General features: G+C 35.0%; 1 protein-coding gene across 1 annotated transcript in view; it reads left to right on the top strand.

Annotated features, from left to right (window-relative positions):
- The window catches only part of LOC105473449 (LEM domain containing 3), a 79,048-nt gene that overhangs the window by 40,138 nt on the left and 17,594 nt on the right, over window positions 1–21,316 (top strand). The window contains exons 2-4 of the mRNA XM_011727273.3: window positions 1,602–1,639; window positions 6,546–6,612; window positions 9,119–9,186. Coding sequence (XP_011725575.2) covers window positions 1,602–1,639; window positions 6,546–6,612; window positions 9,119–9,186 — 173 coding nt within the window. The remainder of the gene's footprint in view (window positions 1–1,601; window positions 1,640–6,545; window positions 6,613–9,118; window positions 9,187–21,316) is intronic.

Raw genomic sequence — 21,316 nt, 5'->3', positions numbered from 1 at the left:
AAGCAATACTAGCATGGCTTTTCTTCATAGACATTAAAACTTCTTTTTGGAACTGCACACTTATATTTTTAAGAATTGTTCTTATAAAGAGCAAATACTTCTTACACTTCGTATTGTTTGGCTAATTTATTGTCATTTGGCCAAATGATAAGGCATTTTTTTGGTAGTATATTGAGCTAAATATAGCTGTTCAATGTTTACATTGAAAAATTAGTATTATTAAAAAGGGTATCTTTTTAGTCCATGTGTTCTGATCATTAACATTTTGTTTAATCTTGAAGCTATATTATTTCTTCTCCATATTCCCCTTTTGAGTACTTTTGATTTTCTGTAATATCTTTCAAAACTTTTTCTTTCCCAACGTTAAAATCCTTTGATGTATAGAGAAACATCGTTTAAAAATCCATTAGCAAGATCCCTTATGATGATAACAGGATACGTTTTTTTTTCCTTGCTCTTTTATTGTACCTTGTTAAGCTGGTCTCACATGAACTTTCTTAGAATCAGGCAGTTCCTGGTTCCTATGGGACTTCCTGTTTTCTCAAATAAAAATAGAAAAGCATCTCAGAAAGGAAACCTGGTCAGTGTGAACTACTTTGTGAGATCAGTTAGTCTTAGTCGTAACCTGGAGTATACAGATATATAGTCTATATAAAATATAAAAGTTTACAGGTATCTGAAAGCTTTGAATATTTTTGTATGTGATATTAAAATAAACAAAATGATAAGGAGAAGATTCTGAATAAAAACCCTGAGAGGTGCTACATATTCAGCCATAAACATTTTTGTATCTTAATTTAGAGGTGAAGGAGGGGCATAGGGGTTGGATAGAAAGTGGTAAATCCTTTCCTTATTATGTAATATTTTATTGGGCATTTGGAATTGTTTAATACTGAGACTTAATGCTTAGTTACTTCGATCTGTATTTTTTTTTTCTTGCCACTTTTTCAGATGTTAGCAAGGATTAGGAAGGTGGATTTAAAAAAATCATTAGAAGTCAGAATTCTAAATGAATTATTCAGTTTTAAAGCATCTTATAGATTTCTTTCAGTAGTTAACTGCTTCTTACTCTATATTTTGAAGTGAAATCAAGTTAAGGTGGAAACAAATGATATAGTCATTAACAGTAATAATAATGAATAGTGTGTATTGAGTGCATATTAAGTGCTTGACACTGTGTCAAACATTTTATCTTGTTTATCTCATTTAATTCTGACAACAACTGTATAAGGTAGGTATCATTGTTATCCATACTCCTTTAAAGAAGAAACTACAATTTAGAGTAGCTAATTAGATGTTAGTTCAAGGAGACATTACTAATAAGTGGTAGAGGTGGAGCCGGGACTTGAACTCAGCTTCTGTGACACCAGAGCACCTGATCTCAGTGATTATGAGAAAAACCACTAATTCAGAGTGAGAATGATAAGTGTAAGTCTGAAAAATTACTTCCCCAACCATTATTATCACCAGTTTGTTTACATTTGGTTTGCATATTTATATCCAGTTTTAGCAAAGTACATGCTGGCATTTCAGAGAGTTTGTTTGGGGGATTTTAATTCTTAAGTGATGCTAATACTTCTCTTTTTTTCTTTCCTTGATAGTAGAAAACCCCTTTGGTGAAACATTTGGAAAAATACAAGTAAGTAAATGATCATAGTACTGATAATTTCATGTCATGTTTTATATGATAAAAGCATTAGAATACTATCAACTAAAAAAAGTAATTTTAAAGTTATTTTAGTCTAAAACAATAGGTTTTATCAAGTAAAAAATAGTAATTTTAGGGTTATTTTAGTCTAAAACAATAGGCTTTCTTATTCTGAGTGTTCCTTAACTGTAGTATAATTAAATCTGACACAGATTTTCTCTTAAGAGCTGAACTGTTTATCGCTTTACTGTAAAAGACAACTGCCAAGTAAAATGGGAGTGGCATATCATCAGTGGATCTTATCTTACACTTAAAAGTATACCTATTGCCTGTGGTTGTTGGATACCTTAGCAGTTTTTGTCCGTTTTGCCCTCATTTTATCTCTTTGGATCTTCTGCATATTGGCATGCCTATTCGACCATCAAAAGGACTTAGAAAGACAGCATGTCCTTCAGGCTATTTCTTTAATTTTTTAAAGAGTGCTATAATACTAATTTTAACCTAAATCTTATTTATGTAAAAATATTTTTCACTTACCCATCATTACAGGGACTTCAGAGATTAAGATGTTTAAGCTCGTAATTAGTTGTTAATTTTTAATTATAGGAACTGTTATGTAGACTTGCATAGAAAACATTATTTGTTGTACTGAAGGATGTGTAATAATGTGTAATCACATCCATAGAATATTACTTTCTGTTGTTAAAGTGGAACTCTGAAATGATTAGTAATATTCTATTGTGGTGATAATTGTTTAAAACAAAGTTGGCTTTTTCAGTTGCATTATTAAGTGTAACAGTGCTACAGTGTCATAATTTAAATTTGGTACAGTATACTTACTGAACATTGGAAATAGAAGACTATTTTTTCTGTTTAATTTTCCCCAAGGAGGAAACTGAAGTTCTGAACTTCTGAATAATAGTAATAATTATAATGAAGATAGTGGCTGTTTACTTATATTAAATGCTCATTCTGTACAGGGCCCCTTGCCAAGTTGTATTAGTCTGTTCTCACGCTGCTAATAAAGATTTACCGAGACTGGGTAATTTATAAAGGAAAGAGGTTTAATTGACTCACAGTTCAGCTGGGGAGGCCTCACAATCATGGCAGAAGGTGAAAGTCATATCTTACCTGGTGGCAGGCAACAGAGTATATGCAGGGCAACTCCTCTTTATAAAACCATTGGATCTCGTGAGACTTACTCACTATTCATCATGAGAATAGCATGGGGAAAAAAGCCACCCCATGCATGATTCAGTTACCTTTCACCACTACCTCCCAAAACACGTGGGAATTATTACAATTCAAGGTAAGATTTGGGTGGGGACACAGAGCCAAACCATATCACAAGTGTCAAAATTCATTATTATTTAATCAAAGACATAATGCAAACAGTTAAAAATATCCTTGAAGAGAAAATTGGCTGAGGGTTAAAGAGGGAAATATTTAATGGTGATAATATATGAGAAAATTGGATAGAGTCACCCTATGGATTTTTCTCCCTCTAAAATGAAAAACAATAATCTGGCCCTTACTAAAACAGACAATTATAAAGTAGCTAATTCAAATTATAAAATTGCCTTTATTTAATGAAAGATTATTCGAAAGCTTATTTTATGTATTTACTTGTGGAACTTTAACTAGTTTGCAGAATGATTAGGGAAGCCAGTAGTTAGACATTAAGCTGAAATATTAGGAGACAATCTGAAAAGCAGTCAAAGTGGAAGAAGAGTATAATCAAACTGTAAACCAATAGGTAAGTTTAAAAGTTGATTTGTATACTTTTCAGATTTACTGCTAGTTTAGTGTACTTGTACTAAAGATAATTGAACCAAAACCTTTCTATTTCTTTCTCAAAATGTATTCATTCACTTAACAACATATATCATCATGCCACTGCACTCTACTACAGCCTGAGTGACAAAGCAAGACTGTAAAGATAGATAGATAGATAGATAGATAGATAGATAGATAGATAGATAGATAGATAGATAGATAGTAAATAGTATGTGTGTGTATATATATATATATCATAAACACCTATTTAGATTATAATTTAGTTGGCCATTTGGATAGCAGTTAAGGCCCTTCTAGTATATACATGGTCATTTAAACTCTCTGTTTGTTTGTTTATTTATTTATTTTTTGAGACAAGGTCTCATTTTTATCACCCAGGCTGGAGTGCCGTGGCATGATCACGACTCACTGCAGCCTCAACCTTCTGGGCTCAAGTTATCCTCCCACCTCAGTCTCCCAAGGAGCTGGGGCTACAGGTGCACACCACCACACCCAGCTAAATTTTGCATTGTTTTGTAGAGATGGGGTTTTGCCACATTGCCCAGGCTGGTCTCAAATTCCTGAGCTCAAGCAGTCCTCCTGGCTCAACCTCTGAAACTATTGGGATTTCAGGTGTGAGTCACTGCACCCGGCCTTAAATAAATTTTCATTGGAACGATAATTCTTGTAAAAAACTATAGTTGAGCTTTCTGAGTTCTTACGTTATTTGTATGAGAATTTAACAGTGTGTGTGTGTTATCCAGTATGAGATCAGTTCCATCTGGTTAAGTGTTGTTGCTTGTACTTATCTAGTCCTGTGTAATATCTGTGAATCAAAAGCTAAAGTTTATTCCCAGGTCCCTCTTATGTTTATTAAAGATGTAATCAGAAGACAGATGCCAAATGTTTAAATTTTGTTTTGTTTTTGAAAGGGGAGTGAGGAAGGGTATGATAGGACATATAAAACAAAAAGAAAGAAACTTTCTGTTACTTTAATCCCAAAATTTAACTAGATTCACCTTGGTTTTATGTGTCACAATCCATAAGCTACACTATCATTGGAACACCTACTCATCCTGTTATGTTGAAGTTATTTATTAAAAATGATTTTGTGGTTTAATGTATCAAAATGCTTAGATTTCAGAATCCTGAGTTTCAGCCCCTGCTCTTACTTTTTTTTTTTTTTTTGAGACGGAGTCTCGCTCTGTCACCAGACTGGAGTACGGTGGCCTGATCTCCGCTCACTGCAACCTCCGCCTCCCAGGTTCAAGTGATTCTTCTGTCTCAGCCTCCTGAGTAGCTGGGACTACAGGTGCATGCCACCACGCTCAGCTAGTTTTTTGTATTTTTAGTAGAGACGGGGTTTTACCATCTTGGCCAGGCTGGTCTCGATCTCTTGACCTCATGATCCACCCGCTTCAGCCTCCCAAAGTGCTGGGATTACAGATGTGAGCCACCGCACCTGGCCTACTCTTACTTTTTGATATCTGATTTTTGCAGTTTGAATTTTTGTTCTTATGTGAAGGTAAGGACTGGCTTGATTCAGAATCTGAATAAGATAAAGTTGAGGCAATATATATATATATGTGTATATGTATGTGTGTGTATATATATATATAGGAAGGCAAGTAGTAAACTGAATGAATAAGTAACTTATCTCAGTCAACCATCTGACATAAAACCAGCTATTCTGGTGGTAGGATCTTGGCACTTTTGATGAGTTTTCTTCTTAGTATAACTGATTAAATCTGCAGTGACAAAAGCATGCCACCCATAGTGTGCAAACATGTTCTCTTCTGTCCCTGAACATACACCACAAAATAAGTGGATGAGGTTGCATGTTATTAGACATATAAATGTTATTTTTCCAGCCTTTTATATCTTGCTTCAATTTGCTCCATAATCTGTTCATCCAGTAAATCTGTTTTGTTGGAAACTTCAGGAAGACAGAAAATAATAACGACAGAGCCCCCTGATGAATCATGGATTTATTTTAGATAGTGCAATAAGCTATTACCCCTTCCCCAACCTACCCTCCTCCATCATTTATATGAGTCCCTCTTGATCGTAATTGCTCTTAAATTGGGGGTCTTGTTGCTTTAGACTACTTGGCAGGTGCTCAGGCTGTACCATTGCAATAATTCTCTATCTAGACTCTTTATACAATTATTTCTGCTTCCAGGCCAGTCTATACATTCTACATTCTGGCCGGATAGTATTCCTGATGTACAAGTCTGTTTTACTCTCCTGCTAAATTTTCAGAATGAAGTCAAACTCTCTGTGTTCCTATCCAAGGCTGTCTGGTAGTTAATACTAAACAACTTTTCTAGTAGTTTGCAGAATCAAACTAGGCTACTGGTTATGTAAGAAATATAACTAATGCTTTCATACCTTCATGCCCTTGCTAAGGGTCTTTCCGATTGCCTAGAATGCTGATCTGTTATTTTTTCCTTTGAAACCAAACTCAAATATTCTGTTCAATAGATTCTCTTCCCTCCCTCCCTTCCTCTGTATTTACAGAAGGAGGAGGGAAGAGAATCTTCTGTATTACTTTACAGTTTTTAATATGTCTTTTGCCCTTGAGAACAGGAACCATCTTGTTCACTGGGACTCTCGCTTTGCTGAGAGAACAGTTCTTAACTCCTAGTAGATGTTTGTTGAATGTTTGTTTCATTTTAATGGTTCATAAGTTTATACAGGGGCACCTCATTCCCTTAGTTTTATGTGGTTGAGTTAGATTAAAACAAGACATGAAGGGGGGCAGCCTTGATGAAGAAAACAGTCTCATATGAGCAGTTTACATAAGAATACATTGTGTAGAGGGGGTTGGGAACATTGCTTTGGTGATTGATGGAGTTTATTGTCTGTGAGACCTTTTTTAGCACTAACTTTATGCCAATTTTTAAATCATTCTCCAGAAAGTGAAATATTTAGAGCAATAGAGTCTTAGATTAAGGTTTCTTAAAAATATGGTGCCCATTACTTAAATATGAATTTGCCTTTCAGATTGTGTGGCTTCTATGATTTTAAATTTTACTGCTTTTTCTTTTTGAATAAGAATTATTTGGTGTATTTTTTTTCTTGGAATTGGGTATTTCATAATAACTTCTTTTAATTTTAGGAAAGTGAAAAAATTCTTATGATGAACACATTGTATAAGCTTCATGATCGATTGGCACAGCTTGCAGGTAATTGTTTTAACTTTTGTAGTTGCTAAAAATGTTTTGAAAAATGTTATTCGTAGAAAATCTTTTTCCAAGTCCAGTGTTATATTTGTGGAATATTTTTCTTTAGAAGTTTTTATTACCTATACAAAGTGATTTTTGATTTTTACATGTGTATTTAATCAAGGCTTTTTTCCTGTCTTCCATCTGTATTAGAGGTTATATATATATATACATATTTATATATATTATATAGTTATAAAGTTGATAAAATTCTTTATTGCATTAATAGTAACAAAAAATCCTGAAAGTTTAAGTATCAGAGGAATTAGGTAAGCAATGAATTAACTAAAATATTGGATTAAATATACAAATGCAGATTTTCTTTTATTTGTTGTATAGGTATCATTCTGTTGGATAAAGTAAATTTATTCTCCTGCAGTTTTCTCTCCTGATTCATTGCATTTTCCTCGTATTCTGCTCGTAGCAATTCTTTGAGAGCTCTAAGGTAGTGAGCTTGTCTGAAATTGGAATAATTTATTATAGATGAATTGGTATCAAGCTTAGCACATATAAACTGCAGTAGCAGCTTATCTATTGCCTTTTTTTAGTTCTTTTTAAATTTTTATTTTACATATAATCTGAAAGAAGAGACTTGGATTCTTGTAAGCAGTCATAAGAAAAGAAAAATACAGTTTTCAAACTTTTCTATGTAGCAGATCTTTTGTGTAAACCAGATTATTGGTAGCAGCCTATAGGTAAATGTGGAACTTTTCTGGTTGAATGGAAGTATTTAGGATCCTGACAGTTTCCCATTCTCTCATCTATCTTTGTTTTGTCCATTAGGTGCTTCATTCTGGTCAATTTTTTAAGCTTTTAATTCTGTATTATATTGCCAAAAGCCTTCTTTGCTTTGATTGTCATTCACACACTGCAAGCTAATGACATTTATTTGCTATACTGTAGCACTCAGAGATAGGTTAAGTATATGCTAGTTGTGCTAGCCAGGGATATTGCTAACACAGGCTTCTACAGGTATCTCTGTAGCATTGTTTTATCAAGTATGGTTAATGGCCAGCTAAATCAGCATAATCTGGTGTGCTTTTAAAGATAAGATTCCTTCCCCTTGAGTAAGGGTCAGCAAGCTTTTTTTCTGTGAAGGGCCAGATAGTGGATATTTTAGGCTTTGTAGATTAGTTTGCCTCTGTCATAACCACTCAGTTATGTTATACCATGAAAGCAGCCATAAATACTACATAAGTGAATGAGCTTGGCTGTATTCCAATAAAACTTCCTTTATAAAAACCAGCAGTAGGCCAGATTTGACCCATGGGCTGTAATTTGCAGACCTCTGCTCTAAATCTATGGGATCTACATCTCTGAGGATGCACTAATAAACTTTCAAGACTTGTTCATTTAACAGGTACTTCTCCCCTTTTTATAGCTACTGATATTAAAATAATTACTTGAACAAAACTGAAATAAGAACATGGCAACTTTTATTTTAGAAACATTTGCCAAGGATTTTACTTTAATTATTCTACTTTCATGTTAACAAAACTACTTGAAAGACACAGGGAAGGGAAAACGTGACAATTGGAGTTCAATATGAGGATAATTTATTTCTAATAACCGCTTACAGTCTAAAGAAAAAGCTCTGAATTCTCTTCTTATCAACAATTAAAATAAAAGATAAATGTAGTTTTCCAGTGATTTATATGTAGCACATCCCTTTGTAGAAACCAGATCATAGGTGGAAACTTGTACCCGATTTCCCTGTTGATCTGTTATAACAATTTTTTTTTTAAGATTTTTTTGAGACAAGATCTTTTCTGTCACTCAGGCTGAAGTGAAGTAGGGTGATCACAGCTTACTGCAGCTTCAAATTCCTGGAGTCAAGCTGTCTTCTCGCCTCTGCTTCCTGAGTAATTGGGACTACAGATGCACACCACCACACCTGGCTATGTTATAACAATTTTTAAGGCATGTACACCCCTTGCTAAAGATAGGATTAGTTATACTCTGAAAATGCACATACTTTAATTCATTAATAAATTCAAACTTACTTGAACCTTTAAATGATTAGCTTTAAGAATAGATGCGTAAAATAAGTTAGCACAATGAATTTGCTGAATTTTTTCCCTTTTAGGAATAATACATATTTCTGGAGGGCGTCTTGTGTGCCAAGATCTGTGGATAGGCATCAGTGTGACATAGTTCCTATAACAGCTTACAATTTAGTTGGGACTATAAGAAAAAGATATGTTCCCGTTTGGACTGAAATGCATTTAAAAGTTGTGGTTAATGTAAGGGTAGTTGTTTGTTTATATTCTTACTGGAATTTCTTTGTTTATATTCTTACTGGAATCGCTTCTAGAAAGTATAAATAATATTGTTCATGTTCTTTGTTTACTGATTATAATAATATAACCTATAATTGTATAATATATAAAATATTTGAATTAATTGTTTGTTTTCTTGTGTTTAAGAGAGTACTGATTCAAAATTAATGATATGCTAATCTTTCCAGGAGATCATGAATGTGGCAGTTCTAGTCAAAGAACGCTTTCTGTTCAAGAGGCAGCTGCGTATTTAAAAGTAAGCAGTGAAATTAGAATTTTAATAGCTATATTTTTAAAAATTATATAAATCATTGCTACTTGTAAGAATCATATATTTGATTATTTTAATTGTACTGTTAAAAGCTTGGACCTACTGTTTGGTGTAATATGAGCAGTTATGAGAAGGTGAAATTGTGCAACTTTTTTTTTTTTTTTTTGTGAGACAGAGTTTCATTCTTGTTCCCCAGGCTGGAGTGCAATGGCTGATGTCGACCCACTGCAACGTTCACAACCTGGGTTCAAGCGATTCTCCTGCCTCAGCCTCCCAAGTTAGCTGGGATTACAGGCACCCACCACCTCGCCCAGCTAATGTTTTTTGTATTTTTAGTAGAGATGGGGTTTCACTATGTTGGCCAGTCTGGTCTCAAACTACTGGCCTCAGGTGATCCGCATGCCTCGGCCTCCCAAAGTGCTGGGATTGCAGGCGTGAGCCACCTGTTCAATTTTTTTTTAGTTTGTTTTAGAACATTCTCTATGAGAGAATGCATATTAATTTGGAAAGGGTACAAAGAAACATTGGTCAGAGGGAAATTGAGATAGGTGAGTAGTAGCATGTAAGAAAGCAGGTAAACATCTAACCATTTATTTAAAATCTTCTGTCCCAGATCAGTTTCTTCTCAGAATACTAAGAGAACTTGCTGTTCAATTTTCTCAACTACTGTAAATAATTTCTGGAAAATCTTAATGAAAGGAAAGGTACTAGAAGATTAAAGATGGATAAATGTCATTCTGATTTCTCAGAAGTGGAAAGTGGAATTTGAAAACCATATAGGAAAGCTTGTTGTCAGTCCAGTTCCATAAAGATAATTTCATAAAGATATGAGTTCTTGCAAATGGAAATGTTGATCCCTGGAAGGTGGCTGGCATTTGAATGTGGACAAGTCATGCCATACAAATTTCATGCCTCCCATTCTCTTGTTAAAATTGTGGTAAAAAATACATAACATGAAATCTATTAACATATTTTTAAGTATACAGTACAACTATATGTGCATTCTTGTATGGCATATCTCTAGAACTTCTTCATCTTGTATGACTGAAACTCTATACTCATTGCATGGCAGGTCCCCATTTTCCTCTGCCCCATATCCCTGGCAACCACCATTTTACTTTCTGCCTCCATCAGTGTGGTTAACAGATACCTCATATAAGTTGAATCCTGCAATTTTTGTCCTGTAACTGGCTTATTTCTCCTAGCATAATGTCTTCAAATTTCATCCATATTGTAACATGACAGTATTTCCTTCATTTTTTAAGGCTGAGTAGCATTTCATTGTATGTATACACATATTTTCTTTATCCAGTCATGTTGATGGGCTTTTAGATTGTTTCCACCTCTTGGCTATTGTGAATAATTCATCAATGAACATGGCAATGCAAATACTTCTTTGAGACTTTACTTTTAATTCTGTTAGACAAATACCTAGAAGTGGGATTGATAGATAATATGGTAGTTCAACTTTTTATTTTTTGAGGAACCTCCACACTGTTTTCATACTGACTGTACCATTTTACATTCCCTCCAATAGTATAGTAGGATTCCAGTTTCTCCACATCCTTACCATTTATTTGCCTTATAGCGCACTGTATTTTCGATTTATGTTTCCCTGATGATTACTGATGTTGAACATCTTTTCATATACCATTTATATACATATACATCTGTGTGTACATATAGCATATATACAACATATATGTAATACCTTATCTATTGACCATTTGTATATCTTCTTTGGAGAAGTGCTGTTCAAGTTCTTTGCTGATTTTTAAATTCGGTTATTTTGTTACTGAATTGTAGGGGTTTCTTATGCATTTTGCATATTAACCGCTTGTCAGATACATGGTTTGCAAATATTTTCTCCCATTCCATAGGTTACTTTTTCACTCTTTCACTGTTTCTTTTACTGCACATTTTTCTATTTTTGCTTTTGGTGTCATGTCCAAGAAATTATTGCCTGTATCAACATCAAGAAGCTTTTCTTCTATGTTTTCTTCAAGGAGTTCTATAGTTTCAGGTATTACATTTAAGTCTTTAATCCATTTGGAGTTGATTTTTGTGTATGGTGTAAGATAAAGGTCCAGTTTGATTCTTTTGCATGTGGAAATCCAGTTTTCCTAGCACCATGTATTGAAGAGATTGTCATTTCTCCATTGCGTAGTCTGGCACCCTTGTAGAAGATTGTTGGATCATACATCAGTGGCTTTATTTCTGGTTCTCTATTTTGTTCCACTGGTCCATTTATGTCTGTTTTTATGCTAGTACTATACTGTTTGGATTACTGCAGTTTTGTCATATGTTTTAAAGTCAGCGTGAGGCCTTTGTGGTTCCATATGGATATTAGGATTATGTCTTCTATTTCTGCAAAAAACGCTTTTGGGATTTTGTATTGCTCTATTGCTTTGGGTAGTATAGTAATTTGAGTAATATTAAGTCTTACAATTCACAAACATGAGATGTCTTTCTATTTATTTGTGTCTTTTATTTCAGTCAGCTTTTTTTTTGTAGTTTTCAGTGTATAAGTCTTTCACCTCCCTGGTAAAGTTTATTCCTAAATATCTAAATCTTTCTGATGCTTTTGTAAATGGGATTATTTTCTTAACTTCCTTTTCAGATTGATTGTTGTTAGTGTATAGAAATGTAACTGATTTTTGTATATTGATTTTATATCTTCCAACTTAGCTGACTTTATTTATTCTAATTTTATATATATATATACATATATATATATGTATTCTATTTTTTTTTTTTAGTAGAGACAGGGATCTTACTGTGTTGCCCAGACTGATCTCAAACTCCTTGACTCAAGTTATCCTCCTGCCTTGGCCTCCCAAAGTGCTGGGATTACAGGCATGAGCCACTGCACCCAGCCAACTAACAAAATTTTTTTGGTGGAATCTTTAGGGCTTTCTATGTATAAGATTATGTCACCTGTTTAGAGAGATAAATTTACTTCCTTCTAATTTGGATGTCTTTTATTTCTTTTTCTTGTCTAAGTGCTCTGGCTAGGATATCTAGTGCTATGACAGATAGAGATGGGAAAAATAGCCACCCTGGCCTTCTTCCTGATCTTAACAGGAAAATCTTTTTTTTTTTTTTTTTTTTCTTTTTTTTGAGACAGAGTCTCACTCTGTCGCCCAGGCTGGAGTGCAGTGGCATGATCTCTGCTCACTACAACCTCCACCTCCTGGGCTCAAGTGATTCATGCGTCTCAGCTTCCTGAGTAGCTGGGATTACAGGTGTGTGCCACCACACCTGGCTAATTTTTTTGTATTTTTAGTAGAGATGGGGTTTCACCATGTTGGCCAAGCTGGTCTTGAACTCCTGACCTCAGGTGATCCACCCACCTCAGCCTCCCAAAGTGCTGGGATTATAAGCGTTAGCCACGGTGCCTGGCCAGGAAAATCTTTCAGTTTGTCACCATTGAGTATGATATTAGCTAAGGATTTCCATGTATGACCTTTAATGTGTTCAGATAATTTCCTTTTATTCCTCTTTATTAAATGGTTTTATCATGAAAGGATATTGAATTTTATCAAATGCTTTTTCTGAATCTATTGAGATGGTCATGTGATTTTAATCCTTTGTTCTATTAATGTGGCATACTCAATTTTGATTTTTGTATATTGAACTATCTTTGTGTCTGAGGTATATGATCCTGGTGTGTGATCCTTTTCATGTGCTTTTGAATTCAGTTTGCTAGGGTTTTTTGAGGATTTTTGTATCTCAGGGATTTTAGTCTGTAATTTTCTTATAGTATCATTGTCTGGCTTTGGTGTCAGAGTAATGCTGGCCTCATAAAATGAGTTTGGAAGTGTTTCCTCCTTTTCAATTTTTCGGAAGAATTTGAATAGGATTGGCATTAATTCTTCTTTAATAAAATAGATAATAAACTCAGAAATGAATTCTGATTTTTTTCTGAGTCTAGTTAAGGGTTTGTCAATTTTGATCTTTTCGAAAAACCAACTCTCAGTTGTGTTGATTCATTAAATTCTCTATTTATTTTTGCTCCAATCTTTATTACTATTTCCTTCCTTCTGCTAACCTTAGGCTTAGTATGTTCTTTTTTTAGTTCTTTGAGATGTAAAGTTAGATTTCTCATTTGAGTTTTTTTTTTTTTTTAAACATAGTCTTACCACTGTAAACCTCTCTCTTGGTATTGCTTTTACTGCTTCTCATAAATTTTGTTAGGTTGTGTTTTTTATTTTTTTAATCTTAATAAATTTATAATTTTTCTTTTGATTCCTGCTTTGACCCAATGCTTGTTCTAGGAGAATGTTGTTTAATTTACATATATTTGTGAATTTCTCAGTTTTTCTCTGCTCTTGATTTTTAGTTTCATTTCATTGTGGTGTGAAAAGATACTTGGTAGGATTTTGGTCGTCTTTAATATGTTAAAATTTTTGTGGCCTAATATATGATCTAATTTGGAGAATGTTCCATGTGCACTTGATAAGAATGTGTATTCTACTCCTGTTGGATGGAATTTTCTGTATATTTCTGTTAGATCCATTTGATCTATAATCATTGTTCAAGTCTTCTGCTCCCTTATTGATCTTCTATTCATTATTGAAAGAGGGGTATTGAAACATCCTATTGTGTTGCTGTAATTTCTCCCTTCACTTTTGTCATTGTTTGCTTCATATAATCAAGTACTCTAATGTGGGATACATATATATTTAGAATTGTTAAATCTTTCAGATGAATTGACCCCTTTGTCATTTATATAATGAATGTCCTTCCTTGTCTCATGTGATGATTTTTTTTTTTTTTTTTGAGACAGAGTCTAGGCCTGTCACGCAGCCTTGAGTGCAGTGGTGAGATCATAGCTTACTGCAATCTCAAACTCCTGGGCTCAAGTGATCCTCCTACCTCAGCTTCCCAAGTAGCTGGGGCTACAGACACGTGCCACCACACCCAGCTAATTTTTAAACTTTTTGTAGAGACAGGATCTCACCATGTTGCCTTTAAGTCAACAATTTGTCTAATATAAGTATGACTACCCCTACTCTTTTTTAGTTATTATCTGCATAGAATATCTTTTTTCATCTTTTGGCTGCCAGCCTGTGTGTGTGCTTAAATCTAAGGTGTATACATGATAAAATTGGAGGTTTTTTTTTTTTTTAATTCATTCAGCCACTCAGTGTGTTTTGATTTGGGAGTTTAGTCCATTTACATTTAAAGTAATTAGTAATAGGGAAGGACTTATATTGCCTTTTTTATTAAATATTTTCTCTCTGTATTATAGCTTTTTTTGTCCCCTTTTTCATGTCTTACTCTTTTGTGTGTCTTTTTTTGTTTGTTTGTTTTTGTAGTGACAAGCTGTGATCTCTTTCTCATTTTCTTTTTTGTGTCTTTTGTAGGCATTTGTGGTTACTATTGGGGCTTATATAAATCATCTTATATTCACAATGATATTTTAACCTGATAACACCTTAACTTTAGTCACATGGAAAGTCTCTACTTATATCTCTCTTCATTCTTTATATTATTGATGTCACAGATTACATCTTTGCATATTGTGTATCATCAACATATTTTTATAAAGTTTTTTACACGTTTGTCTTTTAAATTGTATATCACAATTAAGTGATTTACATACCACCATTACAGTGTTACATATTCTGATTTTGTCTATATATTTACCTTTATCAGCAAGCTTTATATTTTCATATGCTTTTGCATTGCTAGGTAGCATCCTTTCATTTAACTTGGCACTCAGTTTAGCATTTCTTATGAAGCAATTCTAGTGATGATTAACTCCCTTGGTTTTTATTCTGAAAAAGTCTTTATTTCTTCATTTTTGAAGGGTGGTTTTTCTGGATACGTAGTAGTCCCCTTTATCCATGGTTTTGCTTTTCACAGTTTCAGTAACCCCCAGTCAACTATGGTCTGCAAATATTAAATGGAAAATTCCAGAAATAAACAATTCATAAGTCTCACATTGTATGCCATTTTTAATAGTATGATATACTACTCCCCTGACCCCCCTCGCCCACACACACAGTATTCTTGGTTGGCAGTTGTTTTCTTTCATTACTTTGAATATGTTATTTCACTCTCTTCTGCTTTGTAAAGTCTTTTGGGGACTCCCTTGTATGTAATGAGTAGCTTGCATCTTGGCTGCTTTCCTCTCCTTGGGTTTCAACAATCTGAACATAACATGTCTCAATATGGACTTATTTTGAATGAGGATTCATTGGCTTCCTTGAGTCTGAATGCCCATTTTCCAGGTTTGGGGAGTTTTGGGCCTCAAATACATGGGTTTTTTTTTGTTTTTTTGTTTTTTTGTTTTTTTGCCTGTTTCTTTCTTGTCTTTCTGAAAGTTCTATGTTACTTATATTGCTTATATTGGTTGGCTTAATGGTGTCACATTAAGTTCTTTAGACTTTCTTGTCTTTATCCTTTCTTCATTTTGCTTATCTGACAGAATAATTCCAAATTACCTTCTTTGAGTTTGCTGATTCTTTCTTCTGTTTGATACAGTCTGCTCTTGAACCCCTCTAATGAATTCTTAAATTCAGTTATTCTTTAGCTCCAAAATTTCTGGGTTTTAAAAATACTTTCTGTCTCTTTGTTGATATTCTTACTTGGTTCATGCATTGTTTTCCTGATCTTGTTGAGTATCTTTATGATGGCTTTTTTTGAATTATTTGTCATGTAATCCTTAGACTTCTACTTCTTTAGGATATGTTTTGGAAGTGTATTTTGTTTCTTTGACCATGTTTTTGTGGTTCTTCATGTGCCTTGTTACTTTGTGTTGGGATTCATGCATTTAACAACAACAGAAAAAAAAAAAAAACCCAGCCACCTTTGTAGACTTTGTGCAGGGAAAGTCTTTTACCAATATGTCTGTGTAGAGATTCTGGGTTTCTTACATATCTTTTCTGTGGTTGTGGTTGTGTCCTCTCTGGATTTTTGTGTGTGAATTTCCAATTAGAGAAATTTTGCCGTTTTATTTCCTCATAGCTTGTAATCTTTTGATCCCTGGTATCTGTAGATTATCCCTGGTGTCTGTAGATTATCTGGAGCTGCCATAAGCTATCCAACTCTTTTGTTTGTTTGTTTTGAGACAGAGTCTTGGTCTGTTGCCCAGGCTGGAGTGCAGTGGCATGATCTCAGCTCACTACAACCTCTGCCTCCCTGGTTCAAGCGATTCTCCTGCCTCAGCTTCCCAAGTAGCTGGAACTACAGGTGCCCGCCACCATGCCCGGCTAATTTTTTGTATTTTTAGTGGAGATGGGGTTTCACCATGTTAGCTAGGATGGTCTCGATCTCCTGAACTTGTGATCCACTCTCCCCGGCCTCCCAAAGTGCAGGGATTACAGGCGTGAGCCACTGTGCCCGGCCCAGCTCCTTTTTCTTCTTAGGGGCCCCCAGGTGTCAAGAGTATACTGAGTCCTGTCAGCATTTTGAATCAGGTGAGGCAGAAGACAGCCAGGCAACGCTCCCTGCCCCTGTGAAGTCAGAACTTTGGATGCATGTCTAACTTTTTTCTTCCTCAGGGAGAAGCCAGGAGTTGGGGTTTTTCTCAACTTTCTTATGCCGAGCTGGGGGTAGGGACAATGGTGAGTGAGTGCTGTTGCCTTTGTTCTTAGTAGTCCTTAACTTGGTATCTTTCAACTATTAGATTCAGACACGACAGAAACCAGTTGCCTCCAAAAGTTAGACCATTAGATGTATATTCTAGTCTTCTGTTTTCCTTCTGAGGGGGAAGCCATGAGTTGGCAGTTTCCTCTCTATTGCACTGCCCTGTAGGGTGATGGGAGTGTCTGGGAAGTGAGTGACATGAATTTTCATAACAGCTTTGATACAGGTGGTTTTGTGCTTGCCTAGGTGCAGGAACCTTTTAACTAATTGCTGGATTTTTCTTAAATGGAATTGGTCCATGTATTTTTGTTGAATCAGTGTCTCATTGAGGGAAGGAGGGTCTGGGGCTTCCTATTCTGCCATCTTGCTGATGTCACTCCTCCACTTTTTAAAATTTAAAAATGTAGTATATGTTTTAAGGCTTTCAGCAAAGTTTTGGTAATAATCTCCTGTGATACGCTCGTCAACAAAGAGAAATATTGACTGAGTTTTTAACTTAATGCATGACTTATATGTAGGTACCAAAAAGATCCTAAGACAGTTTAATAATGAGATTATATCTGGAGTCAAATTCTGGCACTGCCAGTAGAAGCTATTGCATTTTGGTAAAGTCTCTTTAACTTTTCTGAACCCGTTTCTTTGTGAGTGTGGGACTGCTGTTAATACCTGTCAAAGTTGTTGGGAGGCTTGAGTATGTAAAATGCCTAGCTCAGTGCCTGATGATTATAGTAGCTTCCCAATAAACTCAGTTTCTGTGTTTTCTAATTAAATCAGTGCCACTCTAGCGAGTAATCTCTAATAACATGCCACAGAAATTTTGCTTAAGGTTGTTTATTGTCTTTATTTTCGATTTTGACCTAGATGAGAGCATTAATGACAGTAAAATTTATGGATAGTGTAATAGCTAATAGACTAGACAGTTAAAGAATCAGAATTCAAAAAGATCTTGACTAAGAAGGAGTTATGATTATAGGGCTCAGTGTTATAGGATGGACGAATGTCAGGGTGCAGGCAAGAAAAGGGATTGGATTGAGGAGGCTAAAGGAGACATAGAATAAAATATTCCGTGAAGAAAGGCATAGTGGGAATCCAAAGCAAGCAAACTGTTCCTTATAAAATAATTGAATGGGTTTTTACTTCTAATAGTAGGACTGTCTTATCCCATTCAGTGTTTCTTTCCTATTTTCTTTTTGTTATGTAGTTAAACCTCTGAGATTTGATCTCTGAGAGGTAATACCACAGATCTGTGTTATGATTGGTCATAAATTCCTGGAGCAAGTTTCATTTGCTTTACAGAAGAATCCTGAGACTCTTAAGGCATATTAAATATAATTAATTCTTCCTTGGTATCTGGGGATTACTTCCAGGACCCCATGGCCACAAAAATTTGTAGATGCTCAAGTCCTTTATATAAAATACTGTAGTATTTATGTATAACCTATGCATATCCTGCTGTATACCTTAAATCTTCTCTAGATTACTGATAATACAATGTAAATGGTATGTAAATAGTTATTATTATACTGTATCATTTAGGGCAAGCTTGTTCAACTCGCAGCCCAGGACGGCTTTGAATGCGGCCTAACACAAATTTGTAAACTTTCTTAAAACATGAGAATTTTTGCAATTTTTTTTTTTTGGCTCATCAGCTATTGTTAATGTATTTTATATGTGGCCCAAGACAATTCTTCCAATGGGGCCAAGGGAAGCCAAAAGATTGGACACCCCTGGTTTAGGGTATAATAAGGAAAAAAAAAAAAAAAAAAGGACTGTACAAGTTTAATGTAGACATAATCATCTGTTTTTTTCCCAAATATTTTTGATTCATGATAGACTATATTGACTCTATTCAGTATTTCAATCCATGGATGTGGAACCCATGGATAAAAGGACTGACTGTATTGTGTTAGAAGGACTGAAGAAATGGGATAGGGACTGGGGACAAGATAGGACCTGACTAGTAATTAAGGTAGAACTGAAGAAGAGGAGGGATTAGTGTAGAATTATTAACCTCTTTTTCACTTCTCCCAACCATTTTCTTGTAGCTGTGGGTCAGTAATAGTACATGTTAAAAAGAAGGGGCACAGGCGTGGGGTTGGGGTAAGTCAAAGTCTAAGCCAGGCAGCAGTAGAGTATAAGATTGGTTCTACTAGAGACTGGCAGCAAAGAAGTTACTGGAAGCACCCTTGCATGAGTTAAGTTGGAAACTGCTTATATCTACTTAAAAAAAAAAAGTTATTAATGAACTGTAACTTTTTTTGTTTTCTTCCTCTTCTTCTTCTTCTTGTTTTTTGAAATGGAGTCTCGCTCTGTCGCTCAGGCTGGATTGCAGTGGCGCGATCTCAGCTCACTGCAAGCTCCGCCTTCGGGGTTCACGCCATTTTCCTGCCTCAGCCTCCCGAGTAGCTGGGACTACAGGTGCCCGCCACCACACCTGGCTAATTTTTTTTGTATTTTTAGTGGAGACAGGGTTTCACCGTGTTAGCCAGGATGGTCTCGATCTCCTGACCTCGTGATCCACCCACCTTGGCATCCCAAAGTGCTGGGATTACAGGTGTGAGCCACTGCACCCAGCCACTTTTATTATTTTTAATTAACATAATTGTACATATTTATGGGGTATAGTGTGATATTTTGATACATGTATACAATGTGTAATGATCCAGTGGGGTAATTAGCATAGCCATCACCTCAAATATTTATAATTTCTTTGTGTTGGGAACATTCAAAAATCGCTCTTTTAGCTATTTGAAAATATGTAATAAGTTGTTGTTAATTATAGTTGCCTTGCAGTGTTGTAGAACACTAGAATTTATTCCTCCTACCTGGTTATAATTTTGTTTAACCAACCTCTGGCTACACCCCCTCCTCCTGCCACTTTGCCACTTTCTAGCCTCTAGTAACCACTATTGTCTTCTCGCTCCCTGAGATCAACTTTTTAGCTTCCCCAAAGGTAAAATAAGCCAAGTTCTTAGTAGTCCTTAACTTGGACTTCTAACTCACTTGTCTTCCGCAAGTGAGAACATATGGTATTTGTCTTTCTGTGATTGGCTTATTTCACTTAACGTAATGTTCTTCAAGTGCATCTGTGTTGCTGTGAATCACATAATTTTGTTCTTTATTATGACTGAATAGTATTCCATTGTATATATACCACATTTTATTTATTCATCTGTTAATGAGCACTTAGGTTGATTCCATATTGTTGTTAATAATGTGGCAATAAATGAGAGTACAGATACCTCTTTCACTTACTGATTTCCTTTCCTTTGGATATATACCCAGTAGTGAGATTGCTGGATCATATGGTAGTTCTATTTTTAATTTTTTGTGGATCCACCATACTATTGTCTACAATGGCTGTACTGTACTTTTCCACCAACAGTGGATAAGAGTTCCCCTTTCTCTGTCCTCGCCAGCATTTGTTATTTTTTGTCTTTTTGATGCTAGCAATTCTAACTGGGGTGAGTGAATATCTCATTGTGGTTTTGATTTGCATTTCCTTGATGATTAGTATGTTGGGCATTTTTTCATATACCTGTTGGTTGTTTGTATGTCTTAAGAGATGTCTGTTAAGCTCATTTGCCCATTGAGTTCCTTGTGTGTTCTGGATATCATTCCCTTGTCAGATGAATAGTTTGCGAACGTCTCCCATTCTACTAGTCGTCTCTTCACTCTGTTGCTGCCTTTGCTGTGCAGAATCTTTTATTTTGCTATAACCCCATTTATTTTTGCATTTGTGTCTTCTCCATAAAAACCTTTGTCCAGACTAATGTCCTGAAGCATTCCTCCTGTATTATCTTTTAGTACTTTCATAATTTTAGGTCTTAAATTATTTAATCCATTTTGAGTTGGTTTTTGTGTATGGTGAGAAATAAGGAGGCTGGTTTCATTCTGCCTGTTTTCACAGCACTGTTTAGTGAAGATACTGTCCTCTCCCCAGTGAATGGTCTTGGCACCTATGTCAAAAATCAGTTGGCTGTAAATATGTAGATTTATTTCTGGGGTCTTTATTCTGTTCCGATGGTCTATGTGTCTGCTTTTATGCCAGTACCATGCTGTTTTGCTTACTATAGCTTTGTAGTATATTTTGAGGTTTTATAGTGTGATGCATCCAGCTTTGTTCTTTTTGCTCAGGATTGCTTTGACTGTTCATAGTTCCATATGAACTTTAGAATTGTTTTCTTCTACTTATGTGAAGAATGTCAGTGGTATTGTGATAGGAATTGCATTGAGTCTATAGATTATTTTTGGTAGTGTAGTTGTTTTCATAATCTTCTAATCGTGAACATGGGATGTCTTTTTTATTGGTGTTTTGTGGTTTTTCTTAGATATCTTTTACCTTCTTGATTAAATTTAATTGTAAGTATTTTATTCATTTACTTATTTTTGTAGCTATTGTGAGTAGAACTGCTCTCTTGATTTCTTTCTCTGCTAGTTTTTTGTTGGTATATGTTACTGATTTTGAGCATTGATTTTCTGCCTGCAAGTTTATTTAATTTGTTTATCAGTTCTAAGA

The sequence above is a fragment of the Macaca nemestrina genome, chromosome 10 (genome assembly GCF_043159975.1).
Source record: "Macaca nemestrina isolate mMacNem1 chromosome 10, mMacNem.hap1, whole genome shotgun sequence".
In the NCBI taxonomy this organism is placed as follows: Eukaryota; Metazoa; Chordata; class Mammalia; order Primates; family Cercopithecidae; genus Macaca; species Macaca nemestrina.
Note: the sequence above shows the minus strand (reverse complement) of the source record. Positions and strands in the feature narration are given on the sequence as shown.